This window comes from Quercus suber, unplaced genomic scaffold (assembly GCF_002906115.3).
Source record: "Quercus suber isolate HL8 unplaced genomic scaffold, Cork oak 2.0 scaffold_62, whole genome shotgun sequence".
NCBI classification, from domain to species: domain Eukaryota; kingdom Viridiplantae; phylum Streptophyta; class Magnoliopsida; order Fagales; family Fagaceae; genus Quercus; species Quercus suber.
The window spans coordinates 1,880,404-1,904,552 of NW_027069527.1; the positions used below are offsets into that span (position 1 = coordinate 1,880,404).

Genomic DNA, 24,149 nt, shown 5'->3' on the forward strand with positions numbered 1-24,149 from the left:
CTAAGCTAAGGTATAAAATGAGACATAAAGCACATAACTTCAGATTTTTGGAAAGTCATGCATTGTACACCTAGGGTTTGGGTTAACCAAGATCTCTCAAAGCGTCGTTTAGAAATCAAATTGAAGATTTCTAAAGATTCAGTGATTCGGTTGAAGTTGTTGCATCTAGTCATACAAGCTGCTAGAAAGTACCATAAAGAGGGTTATTATAGTTGCGAGCTGGTCTTCGCTTTTGAAAAAGTCCACAAATAGTATAAATTTATGTATAAGTTCCATGTAACTACTAAAGATCTTTCTATTCATGACCGGAGTTTCAGCTTTGAATTTTTTTAATACAAAAATGTATTATTCATGTGAAAAAACCCTAATAAATAAATAAAATATAATAAATATGCTCTCTCTGTTGTGTTTTTGATTGTTTGTTTTTGTTTCACTCCAAGCCCACCACAGCACATAAATATAAGCAAAGGTGTGAAAAAAAAATCTGTGAAGAAGTTGGTGCCCCAAAATTTATCACTATTAAGTTTTATCTCATTATCCACCAAATAGGGTGAATAAATATTTACAAATGTCACACATTAATTTCTTTAGCTACACCATCGCATACTATTGGTGCAATGGTCACTTTACAAGTATAAGTGTTTGTGGGGTGTGGAGGGATAAAGGCCGGGGTTCAAATATCTAAGAAAGAGTTTTACACATATATATACTTAAATTAGACTATAGTAAAATTTCTATCTGGTAATTTTTTTTTTTTTTTTTAAAATCTTTAGCTATGGCCTTAAAGACTCCAAAATCGCATCCCCTATACTAAAAGTGAACTTTCTGCAATGCTATCAGACATAATGACCTTCCGAATGCATCACCAATTAAAGCTGATGGACTCGAAGTGCAAATTATTATTTGCCAACCCTGAACAAATTTTGGCAACCTCATGTCGCATAATCCTTGGGCCACAAACTAAGACTCCGATATCTGATCCTTCGCACTCAGGCAGAATTTCTACAATGGCACAAAACATATTAATCATAGGAAAATGCTATCGTTACTATCAACTTACTATAGATATGATAATAAATATGCATGCATAATTTGAGTCACTTCAATATATAACATAAATAGATAAAGGTATAAAGCTGTTATACATATACATATATATATATATATTTTAAAAAAAAATTAAAATCGTGACTTTAAGTCATAATTTTAGTTGATTTTGTGTGTGTAAGTGTGTAAGTAACGTAGTGTGTAATAAACACTGTTTGGTGACATAAATTTATAAATCATATGTAGTAAGATGTGTATTATGTCTAGCGTCACTCTTAATCAAAAGGTTGTGCATTTACTTTCATATTTTGAGTGTCGTGGTGGTAACTTACTCTTAAGATCAGGCCTTCCACCAAAATGCACCTTGGTGGCTTGAGCAAGGGACTGACGGGGAAGGCTTTCAAGCTCCCTATCCGCAACATAAAATTGAGACCCTGATGAAGTTGGTGATGTTGGAACTTGCAGGTATAGGACTCCCTCCAATTCCTTGGCATTTTGTTTCTTGCACCAAAGAAAGATTGCACTAGAAGCTATAAAAATGCAGGTACAAACCAAAAATATGTTCCAAAAAGCTGTCAAGGTGAAATGGTAAGTCTCGTTGTTTTTTTGTTCAATAGGGAGAATGTAGTAACGATTGACCATGCCTAAAATGAGAAGGAACATGACAAATGATGAAGAGATAATTGCACCAAGCCATAACCAGCTGTTTGTGCCTAAAGCTGCAGAAATAGGTGAGTCAGATGGGTGTGACTTGAACCAAATGGTTTGGATGTGCTTTTGGGACTCTGCAAAAGATTGCTCATTCTCTCTGGTCACGTAGGCTTCTATTTTCAATTTTATTTTGGAAATCTGTGTGTGTGAGACAGAGTTGGGAAGTAAGAGATCTAGCATGGTGAGATCTGCAAATTTCTTGAATGCACAAATTAGGAGAACTGGCGGAACATCTAATTCTTCACTTTGGCTTTGGAAAATGATCTCACGAATTATGGAGATAAAAGGAGTAATGCCACTACCTCCACTCACCAACACCAACGACTCATGCCTAGCACAACAAAGATGAATTAGAGATTAAATGAGAAAGCAATTCGAAATCATAAACATAATGAATTTTACAACGTAACCTTTACAAACTAATGTATCATCAGAGGCGGAGCCAAGGGGGGGCGAGGGGGGGCAAGTGCCCCCCCTGAGCCCACCCTAGGTCTCCCCTACCTCACATTTGTTGTTGTAATTTTATTTTTTAAAGTTATATTCCACATACAAAGCTTTGTTCTTATGGGGTTATAAGGACGTGAACGTGATATTGAGGAAATAAATAATTAAGTTTCAAAAGACAGATTTTAATGGAAATAAATTGATTTCAATTAGCTTCTTAACTACTAGTATTTCTGGTTTAAAAATAATTTAACTCAATGTGTTTTATTCAATATAGTCTATGTCACTGTTCACTTTAGTTTTCCTATAAGTTGTTAAAATAGCCATGAGAAGAAATAAACAAGGTAGCACTAGTTCCCAACATGGTCCTAATTGTTATGTGATAGTCTTATCATGTAATAACATTATGGTTTTGAACAATTAATAGCGAAGACAAGTAAATCAATTGAACAACTTATCTGCTTATCTCTGCTCAATGATGATTACTAACGTTTAATCTGTTTACATTCATCTAATTTGTTCGAATATCTTATATTTAAATTAATCTTTTAACTTCATACATTAATACTTGTTTCCAATATACATTTTTAGCCTGTTTAAATTATGAAGTAGTTTAAACATTACAATGATTATACTAACTCCTACTCTAGGCTCAAAAAAATTAAATTAAAATCAAGTATGAAAAGAAAAAAAATTATAACTTTTACATTATATTTTCTATGTTGATCAAATATTGTTTAATAAATTAATTTTTTCTAATATTAATATATAATTTTTATATTAATTTTGTCTTCAATATTATATCTTAATCTTGCCCCTCCTAAATCAAATTCCTGGCTCCGCCACTGTGTATTATTAATTATAAAAAATAAAATAATTTTAATATTAGTTTATTATGTTTTAAAAATTTACTAATCATATTCACTGTCATATAAATTAGTAAAATTTATAATAGGTTTAACATTTTTTACCAATAAAATTTTTTGTAGCACTATAGTAGATAGCCTGAAGTCTTTTGCCAAAAAAAAAAAAAATAGCAGCTAGCTAGGGAAGTCTTTCATAGTTAAACTGACCTCAAAAAATGAGACGAAGTAGGACCATAAGGTCCTTCAACAGAAACATTGAGATGATCCACGGAAAAAGAAGAAAGTTCTTGGTAAAGCATATGAGACCAACTTCCTTCGCGTTTGATGATAATGCTAAGAATATCTTGCTCAATATTACAATTAGAAGCAATTGTAATAGGGTGCCACTGAAGCTTGGAAATGCTAGGCACGTTTACAAACAATATGCTTGTGGGATTATAAATCAAACCTGAGAGGCAAAATTGCAAGTTAAATGTGGAAAAGTTGTTTCTGAACAAAGCCCGCTATTCAAGTAAATCATTGATTGTTGATTTATACCTGGGCTCTTAGAGAAGTTCAGTTCAACAGAGTCACAAGGTAGAATGCGTGCCGAGACTAATCTAGCCCTTTGTCTGGACTGTAGGAATCTCAAGTACCGATCGACAAGGAAGAGGTATATCCCAGGCAAAATCATGCAGGAGTAGGCAGCGCCAACATGCAGTATATAGAAGAGGATATATAGTGCATAGAGATGGTGGGTATAGAAGAAAACCTCAAACATCTTTCGCCTTATGCGAGTAGAGCTTGTCGCCCACATTGCCATTGCAAATACAAGTGCAATATCCCCAGCTAGATTTGGCACCCCATCTCTCCTCCATTCAAAAACCTGTATTATTGTCGAAACCCCATACTTAAATTCGTAGCAAGAGTAGTCACATTGACTCACACATATATGCATGTTCAAGGTGTTACTTCATTTAAAACGGGACACCAAATACACTTTTAGATTTTGAATATTTAATTTAAATAATAAAATAAATACATTTCAAAATTGCATTTACGTACGATCCACATGAAAAGATTTTAGTAGTTAAATTCGCCTCAAGTACGACTCAAGTGAATTTTGATATTTTGGTTACTATAAACTCATAAAAGATTGAATTGTAAAATTTTTAAAATTAAACTGTGAACATATACATACACTTGAATTTTAAAGTTTAACTTGAAAACAAAAAAATAAATAAATAAATAAATAAATAAAATTTGGATTTTATTACCTATATATCACAAATTAATTTCATGGAGAAGAACAAATTATTATATTAATACTTTTAGATTTTTTTTTTTTTTAAAAATTTTCTACAAGTTATTATGTTCTTTATGTCAGACAAGGAGGACAACATAACTCTCTTCCAAACACAAAGAGGCAATGAATTCTAAGTGCACAATAGATAAGGAGATATCATGTGTATTATCTTATAAATAAATAAAAAAACAATCAAAGACAAGGCACAATAAAGATTAAATGCTTTAATAGTGACTTAATTACCTGAGACATTTGGTTAGTCACGGCCCGATACAAAATGCAACCTATAGTATGAGCAGCAAATACAATCATTGAAAGATGACCAAGCCAGGTATGGTACGCGATGCTAGACTCCGATGTGAGCCCAATAAGAGGCAAAATTGAAGACCCTCGACTCACAGGAAAGAAGAGAAATGCCCAGCATATGTTTCCTACATACGCGAGCCTCATTGCCACACTTCGAATTTTTGCTTGCCACCTGCCAGGCAATCACAATAGACTTATTATCTTAAAATGTTGGCTTAAGGCAGATTAATATAAGAAATGGTAATTGGTCTCTCACATTTATTGATGTACACTACATATACGCAATGTTCATAATTTTACAGGTGATATCTGCATTTAAAATGTAAAATGGCGATGTGTACAAAGAATGTACATTAAGAAGAGTGAAGCTGACATACACTTTCTCGTCTGCTTTCTGCATATCGAGGTGAATGAAGCTGACATGTAAGTAATTGTATAGGGACCAGATTAAGAGGGCAATGAACATGGCTGCAAAGGCAAGCTCCGTTGCTGTAACAATTCCCAGGGGAGCCATCACAAGTAGTGGACGTCTCCAAAAGGCCAAACGACGGCTATTTACAACACTACAATAATATGCCAGTACTTGCGTTACTCCATTTGAGTTATATGAATAGAAAAACATTCATATTTTGCTTAAGAAATTGGAAATATAAATATATATATATATATATATATATAAAATGTAACCTTTTGGAGTTAAAATTCTTTGATTTCTGCTGAATATGGAGATAAACACAGCTCAAAGCTGCTATGACCATTATGGGAAAAGTAAAAAGCAGTAGATTTGGCCCTGTACAATGATGCAAAGTTCAGCAAAGTTCTAACAGAAATAAATAAATATGGAAACAAACCAGAGAAATAAAGGCAACCTTGATCTCCAAAATATGTTGAATTGAGCTTGGTTCTTAGCTTATCATTCCATGAGTTTTCGTATATCTTTGTTGGTAATAAAACCCAAATTATGAGCCACCCAAGAAACACCACAAAGAAAATCACCCTTAAGGCAGTCTCCATACTTATCTTCTTAGTTCTTTCCATTGTAATAGGAGAAATAATTATGGGAAGAGACCCTTTCCCTAGATGTGAAAAGCTATAATGGAGACAAACTACTCAACTTCTTAAGGTAGTCTCCATACTCAAAAAACTACTTAATTGTATATTTCTATATACAGTTTTCAAAAATCTGTATTTTATTTTCCTGGTTTAAAACAGGATTTTGAAATAGGCTAAATGGATGTTTAATTTTCAGGATACAAAAAATGTTTTTAATAACATAATTGTAAATAAATTGAAAAGAGTGGATTTCACATATTTGTCCAAATTCTTTTATTTCTTAAATTAAAGAGTTTATTTTTGTCACAAAAAGAATTTTTACACCTCAAATTTGAAACTTATCATTTAAAAAAAGAAAAGAAAAAAGGACATGATGAGCTCTATTCCATTATTATTATCCACAAAAAAAGTAATCTACAAATTCTACACATTACTTTTTGTAAATATATATTTTTTAATTCAAAAATAGAAATGGTCTCCCAAAAAATTATTTTTTGTTTTTAGTATTTTGAAAATTGTTCTTAAAATGGGGGCCAAACACGTATAATATAGAAATTATTATCTGAAAACTAGTTTCAAGTTCAATTTTTTGAAAATTGTTGTTATACTATTTTGAAAACAAAAACAAAAATCCTCCTACCAATCAGGCATATTTTCCTATTTTTAGTAGAAACTTCAAAAATGAGTTGGAAAACTATTTCTTGACTTCGATTATGTAGCTTAATGTGAGATAAAGTTGTTTTCCGAAATATTTTAGCGGAAAATAACCTCTAAAAAAGAAACCATCCTTTTAATAGTGTTCTCTGTTAACCATAAATAATTTTTATTGACTCATTTTTTCTAATACCATCAAATACCAGAAATGCGAAAAACTATGTTCACTTAAGGTTTTTTATCGAAGCAGACCGTGTAAAAATTCAAATCTAATTAATTTGGATAATTGTGAAAAGTCAAACAATCAAAATAAGATTGCCTCTTTAAGATTTTCCAATTATTTTTTAATGTGCAGAATTCTCCTTACTGAAGAAGAATGACACGCCGGAGTTATAGAATAATCTATACTCTTTATGAAATTATTTGACTTTTGGCTAATCTCATAATATTGTGCCACGTAAGTTTTTGAAATCTCACAATTTTACACTTCCTAATGTTTTTAATAGAGATATCTAGTATTCAAATCTCTCGCTCTTAACTATCTATGTATCAAAAAACAAAACAAAAGAGTAAACCTATCACTTTGAAATTTTGAAATTTGAATGTTTCCTACGTCTGGGGGAAAATTATTGTTGTAATGGACAAAACTTAGGTATAGTACTTTAGGTGTTGTTCCTTAAGTTCATCTTTTAAGATTCAGCCATGTGGTTATTTAATTAAAAAATATGTTTCTATCTCATAAGTAAAAATTTATATGGCATAATCTTAAAAAGAGAACCTAAGTCTTGCTTCTGTGCTAATATATAGTTGTCACATAATTGATACTAGCCTCATCACACGTGTTTTGCATGTGCAGTGAGGCTTTTTTTGGGGGGGGGGGGGGGTTATTAGTTTCATAAATTTCCATTTATTCATCTCTTTTAGTGTCATAAATTTCTTCTAAATTTTAGATAAATTTGGATGCCATCATCTAGCAATTACCTTTATTTTTACCTTTGGATTCACTATCATGCACTAGAAATCTGTGATGAATTTGAATTTGCTGAATACCCATAGAGATTTTTCAGTTCAAAATAAAAGAGAACGTAGAAGAAGCAAGAAGAGAAATTAGAGTGCGTCTGTCTAAATTCTTTTTTTTATTTTTAAAAGGAGATAAAAGATGGGGAGGAAAATAGAGTGCATCCTTTAAATTTTTTTTAAAAAGAATAAGAGATGAAAGAGGAAAATAGAGTGGGTTTGTTTAAAATTCAAAAATGATAAGAGATAAGGGGATTGTAAACTATTGAGAATGTGGTTTAGTGGGAGGTTTTAAATTGTGAGCTTTTATTTTACAAATTTGTCTCCCTTAATTGAAAATTGTAAATGAGTAGGGAGAAGATATTTTAGGATATTCAAGACTTAAAGTTCACGGCTTAGAAGGTTCGGAAGCCAGTTTGGAAGCACCTTAAATAAGAGTAGTATAAATATAGACAATAGTATAAATACTTTACAATGAAGATTTACAAAAGGAGTTCCCATGATGGTATGGTATAAACAAACTGAAAACGCATACGCAGTTTTAACCTCAAACAATAACATTCATCACTGGCTAATGAAACAAACGTGCACATCTCCTCCGCCAAACAGGGTGAACAAATATTTGCAAATGTCATATATTTCTTGAGCCACATACTTAAAGACTCCAACATCGCATCCTCAGCATGCACTAAAAGAGACTATCTGCAATGCTATCATGCAGAAACAAATTGCGTCACACAATCAATTTCCAAATGCATCACCAGTTAAAGCTGATGGACTCTAAATGCAGCTTATCTGCCAACCCAGATGAACAAATTTTGGCAACTTCATGTCGCATCTTCCTTGGACCACAAACTAAGACTCCAATATCCGATCCTTTGCACTCACTTAGAATTTCTGCAATGCCATCAATTAAACATATTAATCATAGGAGAATGTTAAAATTACTATCAATTTTACTATAAAAAAAAGCTTACAAATTAACCTGACAATGATTGTAATTAGTGTCACTTCAATAAATAAAAAAGTCTAGATTAATTTGTTGGGATTGGTGACACTCACTTTTGTAAAGTTTATTTAGTAAATTTTGCAATATCTTTAATGTAATTCTTAATCATAAGTTGGTGCATTTACTCTCATATTTGGGTGTGGTGGTGGTGGTAACTGGTAACTTTGTAACTTACCCTTGAGATCAGGCCTTGAACCAAAATGCACCTTGGTCGCTTGAACTAGGGACTGATGGGGAAGGCTTTCAAGCTCCCTATCCGCAACATGAAAGTGAGAACCTGGTGAAGTTGTTGGTGTTGGCACTTCCAAGTTTAGGTTTGGCTTCACTTCCATGGCATTTTGTTTCTTGCACCAAAGAAAGATTGCACTAGAAGCTATAAAAATGCAGATACAAACCAAAAACATGTCCCAAAGAGCTCTCAAGGTGAAATGGTAAGTCTCATTGGTTTTGTGTTCAATTGGAAAAATGTAGTAACGAGTGACAATGCCTAAAAAGAGAAGAAACATGACAAATGATGATGAAATTATTGCACCAAGCCATAACCAGTTGTTTGGGCCTACAGTTGCAGAAACAGGTGAGTCTGATGGGTCTGACTTGAACCAAATGGTTTGGAGGAGCTTTTGGGACTCTGTAAAAGTCTGCTCATTCTCTCTGGTGACATATGCTTCTATTTGGAACTGCATTTTGGAAATCTCTGTGTGTGTGCCAGAGATGGGAAGCAAGAGATCTAGCATGGTGAGATCCCCCGAGTTCTTGAATGCACAAATTAGGAGCACTCGAGGAATATGTAAATTTGCACTTTGGCTTCGGAAAATGATCTCACGAATTATGGAGATAAAAGGAGTAATGCCACTTCCTCCACTCACCATCACCAAGGACTCGTGCCTGGGGCCATACAAAGCCATTCATATCAAATGAAAAAGAATTTCAAAATCATTGACATATCGAGTAATGATAAAAATATTACAATTTTTTTCTAAATAATTCTCAAAAACTAATGTATCATCAATAACAAAAGAAATCATTTAAACAAGAACAATAAGTTTCTTTCAATTTCATTTAAAATTGAAAAAATTCATTTTGTAATTAAGATTTTATTTTTTGGATCTGATAGTGAACATAATATCACATTATTTAAAATTTTGAATAAGTTGGTATTAAATATGCTTTATAATATTTAATGTGAAGTATAAAATGAATTCATTTCAAATAGAGAAAATCCTAACACATACTGTTGTCATTAGTTATATTACCTAAAAAACCACATTTGTTTATTATATTATTGAAAAGAATCATCAATCAAATTCATTAACACATCATTTTTGTAAGATTTTTATAGTAAAAATTGGTTGTAGCTTTATCTTTGTATGATAGTTAAAACCCTCAGTATTTGAGTACTACTATAGTAACTCTTTCAATTAGTTTTTTTTTTTTAGGAACTCTTTCATATAGGTAAAACTTACCTCAGGAAAGGAGACGAAGTAGGACCATAAGGTCCTTCAAGAGAAACATTGAGGTGACCCACAGAAGAAGAAAGTTCTTGGTAAAGCTTTTGAGACCACCTTCCTTCGCGTTTGATGACAATGCTAAGCCTATCTGGCTCCATGTTACAATTAGAAGTAACTGTGAAAGGGTGCCATTGAAGCTTGGAAATGCTAGGCACATTTATAAACAATGTGCTTGTGGGATTATAAGTCAATCCTGGGAGGCAAAATTCCATGTTAGTTTTAGAAAAATGGTAGTTTGAAAGTTTGCTATTCAAATAAATCATCAATGTTGTTTTACCTTGGCTCTTGGAGAAGTTCAGCTCAACAATGCCACTAGGTAAAAGGCGAGCGGAGTCTAACCTAGCTCTTTGTCTGGACTGTAGGAATCTCAAGAACCGATCGACAAGGAAGAGGAATATACCAGGAAGGATCATGCAAAAGTAGGAAGACCCTACATGCAGTACATAGAAGAAGATATAGAGTGTATAGAGATGGTGGGTATAGAAGAAAACCTCAAACATCTTTCGCCTTACACGAGGAAAGCTTGTCACCCACATTGCCATTGCAAATACAATTGCAATCTCCCCAGCTACATTTGGCACCCCATTTTTTCTCCATTGAAGCATCTGTAACATTGTAGAAACCTCATATTTTAAAATTTTAAATGAGTAGCAAAAGTCACACAAGCATGCATGCTCAGAGATCACATCATTTAAAATGTGACAACCGATATATTTTTTAGATTTTGATCATTTAATTAAAATCATGAAACAAATATATTTCAAATGGAGAAGTCGTGCCCTTTTGGGCGTGCAAGCACCAATGGCTAAGCCAGAATTTCATTTTAGGGGGCAAGACTAAAATGCAATATTAAAAAAAAAAACCTAAAAAATATCAAACATACTAATAACAAAATAAATAGACACATGTAACTGTCATACAAAATTTATATACATAGTTTCCTAAAAAATATCAAACATACTAATAACAAAATAAATAGACAAATGTAATTGTCATACAAAATTTATATACCTAGTTTCAATTAAAATTTGATTTATTGTACCACTGCACATCCTTAGTGCGATGATTACTTCACAAATATAAGTGCTTGTGGGATGTGGGGGGTAAGGGCTGGAGTTCAAGTCTCTAGGAGGAAGTTTCACACACATATACACTTAGATTAGGTTAGAGTATAACTTCTATCTTGTATAAAAAAAAAAAAAAAATTGATCTATTGTTACGCTTAGGATTTTCTATAGTTTAAATTAACTACAAGTATATATTTCATATCATTAAAATACAAAAACAAAAATAACCAATACATAGTTTTTAACAATCAAAGTAAGAGATTGGTCCAAATATATTAAGCTTAGACATCTAATTTGATTCATTAAATAAATTGAGAGAAATAAATCAATTTAAAAGCATTAAGAATATAGCAATATACGTGCAAAGTTGTATTGTATACACATTGCAGTAAATAGATTGTTTTGACAAATTTAGTTTCAAAGTATTTAAAATTAGAAAAAAAAAAAATGCTAAAAGCACTACAGGTTATACTACATCAAAGTTACAAAAATTGATGTGTTAATGAATATGATTGGTTTAAAATTTTGGTTTATAACAAAAATCTAGATTTTGAAACTAAAATTTAAAGAGATAGAGAAGAGAAAAAAGACATTGGAGGCTTTAGGGTTTTAGTACCATACAAGAGCATTAGGAAGGTTTTTAATTTTTAATTTTTATAAATAATAATAATTTGTGTAAAAAAAAAGACCCACCAATTGAAATGTTTTGACTAAAAAAAATGGCGTGAAAGAATAAAAAAGTATAAACACTAAAAGTGCTGTGACTTTTTTCATTTCTAAACAGGTGGTGGAAAAGATCAAACACAAGAATTTTGACTCCAGTGTTGTATTTTTCCGTGTTAGGGAATTTTGTTTTGCATATTTTTTGGTGTGAGAAAAGATTTATATATGAATAGAGAAAGATTTTTTGGTTTTGTACCATGACGGGGGGCAAAACATTTGTTGTTCCTGAATATTAGCAACTATAAGATCATTTAGGTGGAGTCAAGGGGGCAGTTGCCCTCTCTCGACCCCCCGACTTCGCCTCTGGTAAGCACAGACGCGCACACATGTAAGGACACACAACATACTAGTTATTTCTAAAAGGAAAAAATATATAAACTAATCCTAAAGTTTGGCTTAATGTCAGATACTACCAAAACTTTTCAAAATATCCCAAGCACAAACATCACTTAACATCATTTGAAAATTCTACTGCTGCTCATGCTTCTTTCTCCATATCTCTAGCTCCAATTTATCTACCATTAACTATTTAGGCACTCTTTTACCCATATTGTAAGGTTGAAATTTATCAACCATCTTGTTGGCTTTATTCTGTGCCAATTTGCTTGTAATTTAGCACTTAGTAACCCTATATTTAGGTGGGATTATTGTAAGGGTAGTGTGTGAGAAGATGTGAAGAAAAACTCAAGTTTGTGCAAAGAAGCAGAGCTTCGCGCTAGGACTCGCGGGTGGCTCGCGGTTACAAGCTGCCAAATGCAGGCACGTGAGATGCACACAGGGAAGTTGAAGGGTCACGCCAGCTGTCGCACTACAGAACAAAAGTCCTAGGCTGGCCAAGCCGTTACGTTGCGACTTGAACTCGCGACTTGGACAAGCCGCGAGACCAAGCCGCCAATTTACCCTGTTTGGCAAAAACTGTCTCTTCATATTCCTTTCTCACCCCACTATATATAGACCCTTATACCCACAATTTTAAGAGAGCTTCCAGAGAGAATTTTTATGAGAGAAACCCTAGAGAAAAACAAGATTGCCTCATCCCCAATCTTTACTTTAGAGACTCTACAAATTCCTCTACTCTCTTCCTCTCCATTGTTACATCCTTAAGAAGCCATTGATCAAATCCTTATCTCACCACACCCACGTTTGTGAGAAGGTTCATTTGGTGCTAAGGGAAGCAGTTTGGAAGGAACCAATATACATTGGTTGATGCCATGGTATAGTAGCGGAATCCGAGAAGTTAAAGAAGAAATAAGTTCGGCGTAACCTCGTTGGAACAAGAAGCTTGGAACGCTTAGGTACTTGGGTAGATTAGGCTTGGAGGGTCTTCTGCTGTTCATGTATCCCAACTACATTATTTAGTGGATTATTTACCGCTTGGAGGGCGGCGGAGAGGTTTTATGCTGAGGACTTCAGTTTTCTCTTCGATAACTCATTGTGTGTTGTCCGTGTGTTTGCATCTTTCCTTCCTTTATCTTTGCCTTATATTTACTGCTGTGGATGTGTTTATATTTGACTTAGATTGTTTATCAATTCTGTTGTATGCTTGTTATCATGTTCCGCATATTAACTGTTTGATATAAAGCTTGAATTGGTAATTTTATAATTAGGGGTTCAAATGTTCAAAGGTGTTTTACACATTTTTTGAACTTTCAACTAGTATCAGAACGGGTACACTTGTTGTGGTTTAAATACCTAAGTGTGATCCTTGACCCCTTGTGTTATTTACCATGGATGTTGCATTGTATGCATCTTTATATGATTTGGTTGGTGTTGATTGTAACATGCCACGTGTTTGTGAAAATGCCTTTATGAGTGTGAATCCTCATGATTGTGATGCTATATTACATGAATCTTTGGATGTTATTGATATTCCTAACATCAAACTTTTAAAGAAAAAGGCTAAGAAGTTTAATAAGGATTTGAACAAGTTATTTTGTGAAAATGATGATTTGATTGCTAAACTTAATGAATCCAACAAATTGGTTGAAAAATATAAGAAACTTGCTGAAAATTCTGTTGAAAAGCTGAAAGAGTTTGAATGTTTGAATATGGACTTGGATGCTAGACTTGTTTTATCTAACAAACTTGTTGATGAGCTAAAATGTGAAAATGAATCTCTTAAAATGCATGCCAAGTGTTTGATTGTTGAACCTATTGTTAAAAGGGATGAAATTATTTGTTGCAATCATGTTGTGATACTCGATTTTGTGCCTATTGTGTGTTCTACCTCAAAGGACAAATCGGTGTACATTCCTCTACATAAAAGAAATCAAAAGGTGGAGAGAAAGGTTGTTAAGTCAAAGTCTTTGTTTAGGTCTCAACCTAAAGCTTTGGATAGATCTAAGTTTGTTCCAACTTGCCACCATTGTGGTGTGATTGGTCATATAAGACTTCAATGTTATAAGTTGAAGAGAGAACAAAACCATGTTGCTAGATCCTTTCCCAAAAAGCCTAGTGGACCTAAACACATTGTTTGTCACCATTGTGGTGTCTTCGGTCATCTAAGATCTCAATGCTCTAAGTTTCATGCTTTTAAAAGAATCAAAAGAAAAGAGAAACTTGAGTCTCTTGGAAGTTGTGCTAAAAAGAGTAAACTGGATATGAGTGAAAATAGCATGTTGTTAAAGAAAGTGTTTAATGCTCTTAACTCCTTGACTATGTGCATCTTCGGTTCTCATTCTTCCAATCCCCGTCTCACTTCTCATGAGACACTCATTCCAAACAATCATTCTGTTTGGATGAGGAAGGGTTCCTATGGTTGAGCTTTTGCTCTTTTGGTCATTAATCTAATTCTTTCGATCTTTATGGGACCCTTCATGTATTACATGTTATATCTTCATGCATTTTGTGTATCTTGCATTTATTCATATGCATTGTTTTTGTTTTAATCTTACTTTTATGTCTTTGTTTTGTGTGAGTAAAAATCCAAAACCACATAAAAAGTCAAAAATTGAAAAAGAATTGGTCGTATATGTTTGAGCACATATCACATGTGAGTTTTGCCTTGTACCTTCGTACAAATGGCCTTATGCATTTACGAGCTTAGCTTGTTCTTTATGCACTTATATTTTTGTGGGAAAAATCTTGATATCTTTGTGTGATTGTTGTAAATCGATCTTCAAGCTTATTATGAATGATTAGTCAATAGTCTTGTTGGTTTTGAGACATCCATAGACTTGTGATTATATATCTTCCCACTCTTTATTTTGTTGTTTTTTCTTAAAGAGCTCACCAAATGTAAATCTCCAAATGAAAAGAGATATTGAGCTGCAAAAACCTGTCACACATACTAATATTTGACTAGGAAAAAGGGAAAGCGACCAAAATAAAATGTATAATATCCCCAAAAGCCAAAGGCTTGTTCATCAAATTGAAATATCAAAAATTTCAGGCATCAATCTCTAAAAGGAGATGTATTGATTCAAAAAGATCAAATGTTATGAATTGTAAAGAAGCTAAATGAAAAGTTTCAACGATATGTAATCATTTTCTTGTGGGAGGTCATATATGTTCATTTCTATAATTAAGATAGACCACTTGACTTAGTACTAGTTGTGTATGACTTGATTGAATTGATCATTGAAGTTTCACTCTATACTATGGACTATTCCACACTCGATACACACACACAACACACATGCCTAATGTTCAATGAATGCCTTATTCATTTGTTCGATTATACTTGTTTAAATGTAATGTGTGTGTGCTCAACTTTATATGGATCAATTGAAAAAGATTTTTGATCATTTTATATGTTCTTGGAAGTGATTTTTATCACTCTTTGTGTTCATGTTTAGCGCATACTTTGTTTTTCAAAGTTTAAACATGTTCTGGGTTGAAAAACTAGTGTTAGATTTTTTGGCGACTTGTTTTGGTGACTTGCCCAGTCGCGAGTCCCAGTTGCGAAATTTGGTGACTCGTTTTGGCAACTTGCCCAGTCACGAGCCCAATCGCGAGTTTAAGCAGAATGGTTTCGCGGCTTGCTGGTGACTCATTCGCGACTCGCCCAGTCGCCAAATGCCCAGAATCAGCTTTTTAAAGAGTTTTTTTGTGGGAAACTTGTTTTGAACCTCTCCCATCCTCTTTTAAACCCCTCTTACAATATTTTTACATCAAAACCCAATCAATTTGATGGTTTTTCGTTCCATTATCATCTCTAAGGTAATTCTAAACTCTTTTCATTATTTTTGATCCTTAGATTATGTTTTGGAGAGTTTTGTGCTCTTGGTTGAGATTTTCATCATAGGGGTTGGGAAAATTTAATTTTTTTCTCAAAATTTCTATATGGAATTGGTTTTTTTTGTTGATTTGCTTTGGATGTTGGCCCCTTGTGGCAAAAAGAACATGTATTAAGGGTGGGTTTCATGATGTTCATGCATTGTTTCACTTTGTTCTTCATTGTGTGCATGCTAGGTGTTTGATAAAATGCCTCTTACGCATTTTCTCTCTTGTTTGGACTCCAATGAGTGTCAAACTTTGGGGTTTCTCATGTTTCCTCATTAGGAACATGTTTGGTTCATTGGTTGTGTATTTAACACACCTTGCCCCACATGTGCATTTTTCATGCATTGGTTATGCATTGCACTTAGCCACCTCTTGCACTCAATCTTGTTACCCTTGTCATGCATTGGTTTATACCTTGTTTCTTCATCCTAGCACGTCATGTTTACCTTATGCTTTGTAGCATTTTGTTTCATCTTAGGTTTGAGCTTCATTTTCTCATGCATCATTGCACCCCCCATGCATCATTGTCATTGTTCATGCCTTCATCTCTTGCCCTTGTTTCTTTTTGACCTTTTGTCTATTCCTGACAAAAAAGGGGAGAATATTCTCTAGGGAGTATACCGGAGAGTTTTTGTCATTTCTATATGACCCTTGTACACGTTCTTAGGGAGAGAAATTCTATTTCTCGTGCACACTTGTAGGGGGAGAGATATTACATAGGGGAGATGCATGTACCAAGGGGGAGAAGACATTGAGCTAATAAAAAATACTTTGTCTTAGTGTTTGGTGTTTGATCAAGTTGCTCACATGTTTCACATCATATTTAATTGATCGCAATTTATTTGTTACATTATACTTGTCCGTTTATTACTTGCTTTACCTTGAGGGTCTAATGTGTTTTGTGCAAGTGTTTCAAGTTGCAAGTATATATGTTCCAAGTTCATCATAACTCCTATGATTCATGATAGGGGGAGTGATATGATAAGGAAAGTACTATTTACTGTTTGTACCTGCTACCTTTGTAGGTTTTTAAGGTTTATGTTTTTGTTTTTGTACCCATGTTGCTTATGTAAGCTTTAAAGGTTTGTTTATGCACTCCTGTAGGCCTTTGTGGTTTGTGCCATGCTTTATGCTTTGTTAAATCAGTACTTCTAACCTAATGCTATGCATTCCTTTTTAAGTACTGTCACTCTTGTGCCCGTGTAGGATTTTTCCTAAATGCACATACTTTCTATTTTGTGCATTGGTTGAGTGTTGGTCATTCAAGTGATTTGCCTTGAGTTAGTCAACTTGAATGTACGGATATTCATTCAAAGTGTGAATGAGCATTGTAATCACTTGGTTATAGTGATTGCATGTTTTGGTCTTGCCATGGTTTATTACTTTACTCCATTGTGCATGATCGCATTGTGCTTGTTCCATATACATTACAAGTTTCTGTATACAATGAATTTATTGTGTTGTTATGTTTCAGGAGATACTTGTTCTTATGGTTCAAAAGTTTCACAGATTCTAGAGTTAGGTGTGAGTGAGTTTTTCAACTGTTCCCATCTCACGCGTTAAGTTTAGAGTTTGTTTTAGAGTTTTGTCACGGAATAGCCAAATGGGGAGATTGTAAGGTGAAATTTATCAACCATCTTGTTGGCTTTATTCCATGCCAATTTGCTTGTAATTTAGCACTTAGTAACCTTGTATTTAGGTGAGATTATTATAAGGATAGTGTATGAGAAAATGTGAAGAAAAGCTCAAGTATGTGCAAAGAAGCAGAGCTTCGCAGTTAGGACTTGTGGGTGGCTCGCGGCTACAAGCCGCCAAATGCAGGCACGTGAGATGCACACAGGAAAGTTGAAGGGTCGCGCCAACTATCGCACTACAGGACAAAAGTTTCAGGCTGGCTAGGCCGTTACGTCGCGACTTGAACTCGTGACTTGGACAAGCCGCGAGACCAAGCTGTCAATTTACCTTGTGTGGCAAAAACTGTCTCTTTGTATTCCTTTCTCACCCCACTATATATAGACCCTTATACCCACGATTTTAAGAGAGCTTCTAGAGAGAATTTTTATGAGAGAAACTCTAGAGAAAAACAAGATTGCCTCATCCCCAATCTTTACCTTAGAGACTCTACAAATTTCTCTACTCTCTTCCTCTCCATTGTTACATCCTTGAAAGGCCATTGACCAAATCCTTATCTCACCACACCCACGTTTGTGAGAAGGTTCATTTGGTGCTAAGGCAATTTGGAAGGAACCAATATACATTGGTTGATGCTATAGTATAGTAGCGGAATCCGGGAAACTAAAGAAGAAATAGGTTCGGCGTAACCTCATTGGAGCAAGAAGCTTGGAGGGCTTATGTACTTAGGTATATTAGGCTTGAAGGGTCTTCTGCTGTTCATGTATCCTAACTACATTCTTTAGTGGATTATTTACCGCTTGGAGGGCGGCGGAGAGGTTTTACGTCGAGAACTTCGGTTTCCTCTTCGATAACACATCGTGTGTTGTCCGTGTGTTTGCATCTTTCCTTCATTTATCTTTGCCTTATATTTACTGCTGTGAATGTGTTTATATTTGGCTTAGATTATTTATCAATTCTGTTGTAAGCTTGTTATCATGTTCTGCACATTAACTGTTTGATATGAAACTTGAATTGATAATTTTGTAATTGGGGGTCTAAACGTTTAAAGGTGTTTTACACGTATTTTGAACTTTCACATATAATTGTCACAATGTATTTATTATGACACGTGCAATCAAGACAAGCTATTGGCAAAAGACCAAAGACTTGAAGGAGCAGGGAATTTTCAAATGATGCTCAATGTTGTTTGTGCTTAGGAATCAAACTGTATATTTTTTTAAAGTCTTGGTAATACTTGGTATTAGTCCAAACCTTAAAGGTGGTTTTTGTATTTTATCATTTCTAAAAGCATAATTGTATTTGGTCGGAGGATGGGTGTTTTTTTTTTTGGGGGGGGGGGGGCGAGGGATTAGGAAAATTTCAAAATTACTACCAATTTTACTACAAAAGGTTTATGGTAATGTAATAAATACCATATCAACAACATAATAAAATAAATTTCTTAATTACTTTTTTATTATATTTTTAAAATTAACCCATTAATTTGTAAGACTTGTATGATAAAATTTGTAATTTTTCTTAACTAGTGGTGGAGCTAGGATTTGTTATATGGGAGCAAAGTTATAATTGAGACACACAATTACTTCAGATCCATCTAAATAATAAAAAGTGAGCACAAAGTGATATTTTAGCATGAGTCCATTGAATAATAACATTTTTATTATTATTATTATTGTGTTTATCTATTAGGGATTTGATTAAAGATAAATAAGTCATTTTATGATTTTATTTTAGACAAAATTGCACCTACGCACGATTCACATGAAAATATTTTTAGTAGTTAGATCACCTCAAACGTGAATTGATACTTTGGTTAATATAAACTCATAAATAATTGAATTGTAAAATTTTTAAAATAGTGTGAACAGACATACATTTGAAATTTCAAAGTTTAACTTGCAAATAAAAAAAATAAATTGGATTTTTTTTTTACATAATTTTCCTTATATTTTATTACTTATACACAAATTTTATTGAGAAGAATAAATTATTATATTAAGACTTTGAGATTCTTTTATCATTTCTGTTAAATTAAAGGTAAGAATAATGTTACTATGTTCTTTATCAATTAAAATTATTTCTTTTTTTATTTATATCAAAATTTATTATCTTTGAGTTTAAAAAAGTTATAAAGTTGAAAAGACTTTTTTCCTTAATAAAGAAGTTTTTTGAAATATAAAAAGAAATAATAGTCTATTAGTAATAGCATGGTATAAAAAGGAAAAAAAAAAAAAAAAAAAAGAAGAAGAAGAAAGAAAGAAGAATACACATAATTAAAACAAGTAGATGAAAAAAAGAAAAAAAAAAAGAAAGAAAAAAAAATCCAATTTTAAGATGTGGGACAATATTTATCAACAAACAGGCTAGGGGGATGGCTTCACCCTTGTCCTCACGTTAAAATTGCATCTGCATGCACTGCCATGCTTCGTGCATGAGGTTCTTATAAAATCAAATCATTTTAAAATAAAAGAATTTTTTAAAGATTCTCTAATATAGAATATTCCATTAAAAAGTTAAATTTTAATATTGTAGGATAAGCTTTAATATGTGATAGATATAAATATAATATGCTCCTACTCCGGTTATTTACGTATATAGATGGTATTGTTTTTTTTTCTTCCCTGTCATACTCTTATCTGAACAGGATACACAAAATCAACCACTAATATATCTTTCTTCCTTGTAAAAGAATAAGATATGGACAAATTAAAGGAAAGCACGAAGGAATCTAAGTACCATCACACATCCCTCTCATCTACCAAACAAGGACAACAATAATTCACTTCCAAAAACAAAGAGACAATGAATTCAAAGGCACAGTTGATAAAGAGATTTCACGTGTGTTAACTTATTATCACACAAAAAAACAATCAAAGACAGGTCACATACATTAATAAAGATTAAATTGCTTCAATAGTGACTAAATTAATTACCTCAGCCATTTGGTTAGTCATGGCCCAGTAGATAATGAAACCTATAGCATGAGCAGCAAAAAGAATCATTGAAAGATGACCTAGCCAGATATGATACTTGATGCTAGACTCTGACGTGATTCCAATAAGAGGCAAAATTGAAGACCCTCGACTCACTGGAAAGAAGAGAAATGCCCAGCATATGTTTCCAACATACCCCAGTCTCAATGATACACTTCGAAACTTTGCTTGCCACCTGTGAGGAAATCCCAATAGAATTATTACCTTAAAAAGAAAATATTAAAAGTACTATAGAAATGGTATAGTAAAATATTAATTTACAACCTAACATAAAAATGAATATGATTGATACCACTTCAATAAAATAATAAACTAATATCGAATTACTTAATTGTTATAACTAGTGATATATCAATTTGTGAGGTTTACGTGGTAAAGGTTTTTCATATTTCTAGATTTCTCATCTTCAAAAGTTATCCTAAAAATAGTAGAGAAAAATGAAGACATCATTTGTCTAAAGAAAAATAGATTGATATAAGGAATCATCAAAATAAGGTGTTTCTTTTAATAAAATTAGGCTATCATCCTAGAAACAAAGCTAATAAATTAGTGGCGGTTCCATGAATTTTTCTCAGGGTATTCCTTAAAAAACATAAATTATATCATCTAATAAAAAGAGAAATTCATATATTAACAACAACAACAATAAAAAAAAATGCAAATATATAAAATTTACAATTGCCTTCTACCAGTTTTCATATTTTGAAATCGTTGCATGATAGTTTCATTATCAATGCTACAAGTTACGTCTCTTTCAATGTACACAACCAAACAATCATTCATTCACTGAATGTAGAACACATTATAGAGTAAAATTTAATTTTATTGACATAAAAAAAACTGAGGGTATTCTCAAAATTTTTTTGAAGGGTAGATAAATAAAAAATTTTAAATTATTATATATAAAAAAAAAATTCTGGTTAGGGTGGTCCTAGGACCACCCTGGCCTTAAGGTGGCGCCGCCCTGTAATAAGCTATCTTCCAATATACTTCCAAATTAAGCTTCATCTTAGTAAATATAGAAAATTAAATGAAGAAGATATCTACATACACTTTCTCGCCTGCTTTATGCATATGGAGGTGACCGAAGCTGACATATAAGTAATTGGATAGGGACCAAATTAAGAGTACAACGAACATGGCTGCAAAGGCAAGCTCCATTGCAGTAACAATTCCCAGAGGAGCCATCACAAGCAGTGGACGTCTCCAGAAGGCCAAAAGATTGCTTTTAACAACACTACAGTATTTATGTTACTCCATATGAGTTATATGAACAGAAAACATTCATATTTTGCTTATGAAATTGAATTTTTTTTTTATAAAAAAAATGTAACCTTTTCGAGTTAAAATTCTTTGGTTTCTTCTGAATATGGAGATAAACACAGCTCAAAGCTGCTATGAACATCATGGGAAAGGTAAAAAGAAGAAGATTTGTTCCTGTACAATGATGTAAAGTTCAGCCAAGTTTGAAGAAGAAGAAGAAGAAGCAAATTAGAGAAATAAAGGCAACCTTGTTCTCCAAAATATGATGAATTGAGCTTGATTTTTAGCTTAGGAGTCCATGCTTGTTTGTATGTCTTTGTTGGTAACAAAACCCAAACCATGAGCCACCCAAGAAACAAGACAATGAAAATCATCCTTAAGGCAGTTTCCATACTCATCTTCTTAGCTCTTTCCCCTGTAATAGGAGAACTGATTATGGGAAGAGACCCTTTTCCTATATGGAAAAGCTATAATAATAAAGACAAATTACTTAACTTCTGCTATGCACTAAGAAGCCTTCTGATAAAAGATTTATAGTGGCGAATTAAATTCCCTCTATACGTCATATATAGTACGTATGTGCATTGTGGATGACGTAGAAAAAATTATAGGTTTGTATGATAATGATATACAATCAATTACAATTTGCTAGATAAAATAGTTGTGACAAAGTGTGTGTGAAAATAAGCGAAAGTAACATTATTGTTTAAGATATATCAAAATAGCTTAAAAACATGAAAATAGTATAATTTAGGTCTTTGATGTTTGCTATTAATAAATCATACAATACAAGGATATGGAGCATATGTTTTCGTGAAGCGATGGTGTTTAAATTTGGTATTTCTGTAGAGTTATCAAATATACGAGGCTAGTAAGCATTCACATTGATGGTACTAAAAAAGTTAGTTTTTACCATCTTAAAAACCTACTTTATCTATTTTAATATTCCATTTAACAATACGCCCTCTATCTCATCTCTTACTTTAGCACATCACCCAATTATTTTAATATAAACAACTATTTAAATAATACAAAACATCCACCTACAAAAGAGAGAGTGAGAGGCTGAGATGAGAGAGAGAATAAAAAACTAATAAAAGCAAGTAGCAACTTGCTACAATGGATTGCTACTAGTAGCAAATTACTTTAGTAAGAACATTCACATTGATGGAGCCATAAATTTAGCATTATGGCTTCACAAAAAACTACTTTATCTTCTCGCTTTACAAAACATCTAATATCAGTGGTTTTATTTTAGTTTTCATCATAATAAAATAATATAAACAACACAATAAAATAATATATCTACTACAATAAAATAATATATTCATTATAAAGCAGCATCAGCACATGAATAAAATAATCTATTTAATATAAAGCAGTTTGCACACACAATTTAATAATACTTTTTTTTTTAACCTACGTAGTTGTGGAGCCAAATTATTTGGCTTTGGCTTCACCAATGTACCCATAAATTTTTATTTGGTGGTGCTAAAAATAGCAATATAGTTTTTTAGCACCACCAATACTAATGCTCTAAGTTGTTAAACTTTTTAAAATTTAGCAGCTCAAATATATAATGCATTTTGGTATTTGTAGTGTGAAAAATATTTTTATATATTTTTAACACCACCAATACTAAGTAAACTGACTTTTTCCCCTTCCTTTTATTGGGTAATGCCAGTACAGTTGACTACCAACTGGAGCATTGCACAGGAAGTACAAAATAAAAGTTCACATGCTAGAATTTTTTTTTTTTTTTAATTTTTTGGCTGCTAACATGCTAGATTTAATATATAAGTGGTGCATGAAGATGTAGAAAAATATAATAATCTTCACTGAAATTTTTATGATTTGTGCATATGCAGGCATGCCCATTAATCCAGCCAAAGTTATCTAATAAGAAATATCTAAAATAAAAAAATAAAAAGAGATCAAAATATAGCAGCATCATAACTTTTTTTTTTTTTTTGGGTAGAAAAGGGTATAACATTAAACTAAATAGAAAACACAGGTTCAAGACACAGCCTATTAACATACAGCCCACAACAATCAGCCTCAACAAAGGAAATAATGTCCATAGGAGGACTAGAAAAGATAGCAAAATCAACATCCATGGAAGATCCTAGTTTAGCCAGGTGATCCGCACATTTATTTGCTTCTTTGTATACATGCCTAAATCTCACTTGGGGGATTTGGCTAGCCAATTGTCTGCAATCATCCATAAGTGAAGAAATAATAACATTAGAGTTGGTTTGATTTGAGAAAGCATCTACTAAGGCTTTGGCACCCATTTCTACAATTAGTGCTTGAACCTGTGCTTGCAAACATAGGAAAAGCCCAT

The 24,149-nt window shown here is 32.8% G+C and overlaps 2 protein-coding genes across 2 annotated transcripts; both read right to left on the reverse strand.

Moving 5' to 3' along the window:
• Positions 1 to 554: 554 nt before the first annotated feature.
• On the reverse strand, positions 555 to 5,777 carry LOC112011877 (ferric reduction oxidase 4). Its single transcript, XM_024044211.2, has 8 exons — positions 5,529 to 5,777; positions 5,347 to 5,449; positions 5,037 to 5,222; positions 4,597 to 4,831; positions 3,606 to 3,933; positions 3,276 to 3,516; positions 1,380 to 2,089; positions 555 to 1,002 (listed from the first exon to the last, which is right to left on the reverse strand). The coding sequence occupies exons 1-8, from the start codon at positions 5,695 to 5,697 to the stop codon at positions 863 to 865; spliced, it is 2,112 nt and encodes a 703-aa protein (XP_023899979.1). The 5' UTR covers positions 5,698 to 5,777; the 3' UTR covers positions 555 to 862.
• Positions 5,778 to 7,798: 2,021 nt separating this feature from the next.
• LOC112011887 (ferric reduction oxidase 4) lies at positions 7,799 to 22,312 on the reverse strand. Its single transcript, XM_024044224.2, has 8 exons — positions 22,053 to 22,312; positions 21,877 to 21,979; positions 21,594 to 21,779; positions 20,483 to 20,717; positions 10,178 to 10,505; positions 9,856 to 10,093; positions 8,568 to 9,277; positions 7,799 to 8,280 (listed from the first exon to the last, which is right to left on the reverse strand). Exons 1-8 carry the CDS (start codon positions 22,201 to 22,203, stop codon positions 8,141 to 8,143), a joined length of 2,091 nt encoding a protein of 696 aa, XP_023899992.1. The 5' UTR covers positions 22,204 to 22,312; the 3' UTR covers positions 7,799 to 8,140.
• Between the last annotated feature and the right edge of the window lie 1,837 nt (positions 22,313 to 24,149).

Bases quoted from the DNA above. Each gene is read 5' to 3' on its own strand.
- LOC112011877 (XM_024044211.2), bottom strand. From the start codon at position 5,697: ATGGAAAGAACTAAGAAGATAAGTATGGAGACTGCCTTAAGGGTGATT. The intron at 3,934-4,596 runs GTAATTAAGTCA...ACAATAATACAG, and splicing joins TGACTAACCAAATGTCTCAG to GTTTTTGAATGGAGGAGAGA. The intron at 1,003-1,379 runs GTAAGTTACCAC...GTGCCATTGTAG, and splicing joins TGGAAGGCCTGATCTTAAGA to AAATTCTGCCTGAGTGCGAA.
- LOC112011887 (XM_024044224.2), bottom strand. From the start codon at position 22,203: ATGAGTATGGAAACTGCCTTAAGGATGATTTTCATTGTCTTGTTTCTT. The intron at 21,980-22,052 runs GTTGCCTTTATT...ATCATTGTACAG, and splicing joins ATCATATTTTGGAGAACAAG to GAACAAATCTTCTTCTTTTT. The intron at 8,281-8,567 runs GTAAGTTACAAA...ATGGCATTGCAG, and splicing joins TTCAAGGCCTGATCTCAAGG to AAATTCTAAGTGAGTGCAAA.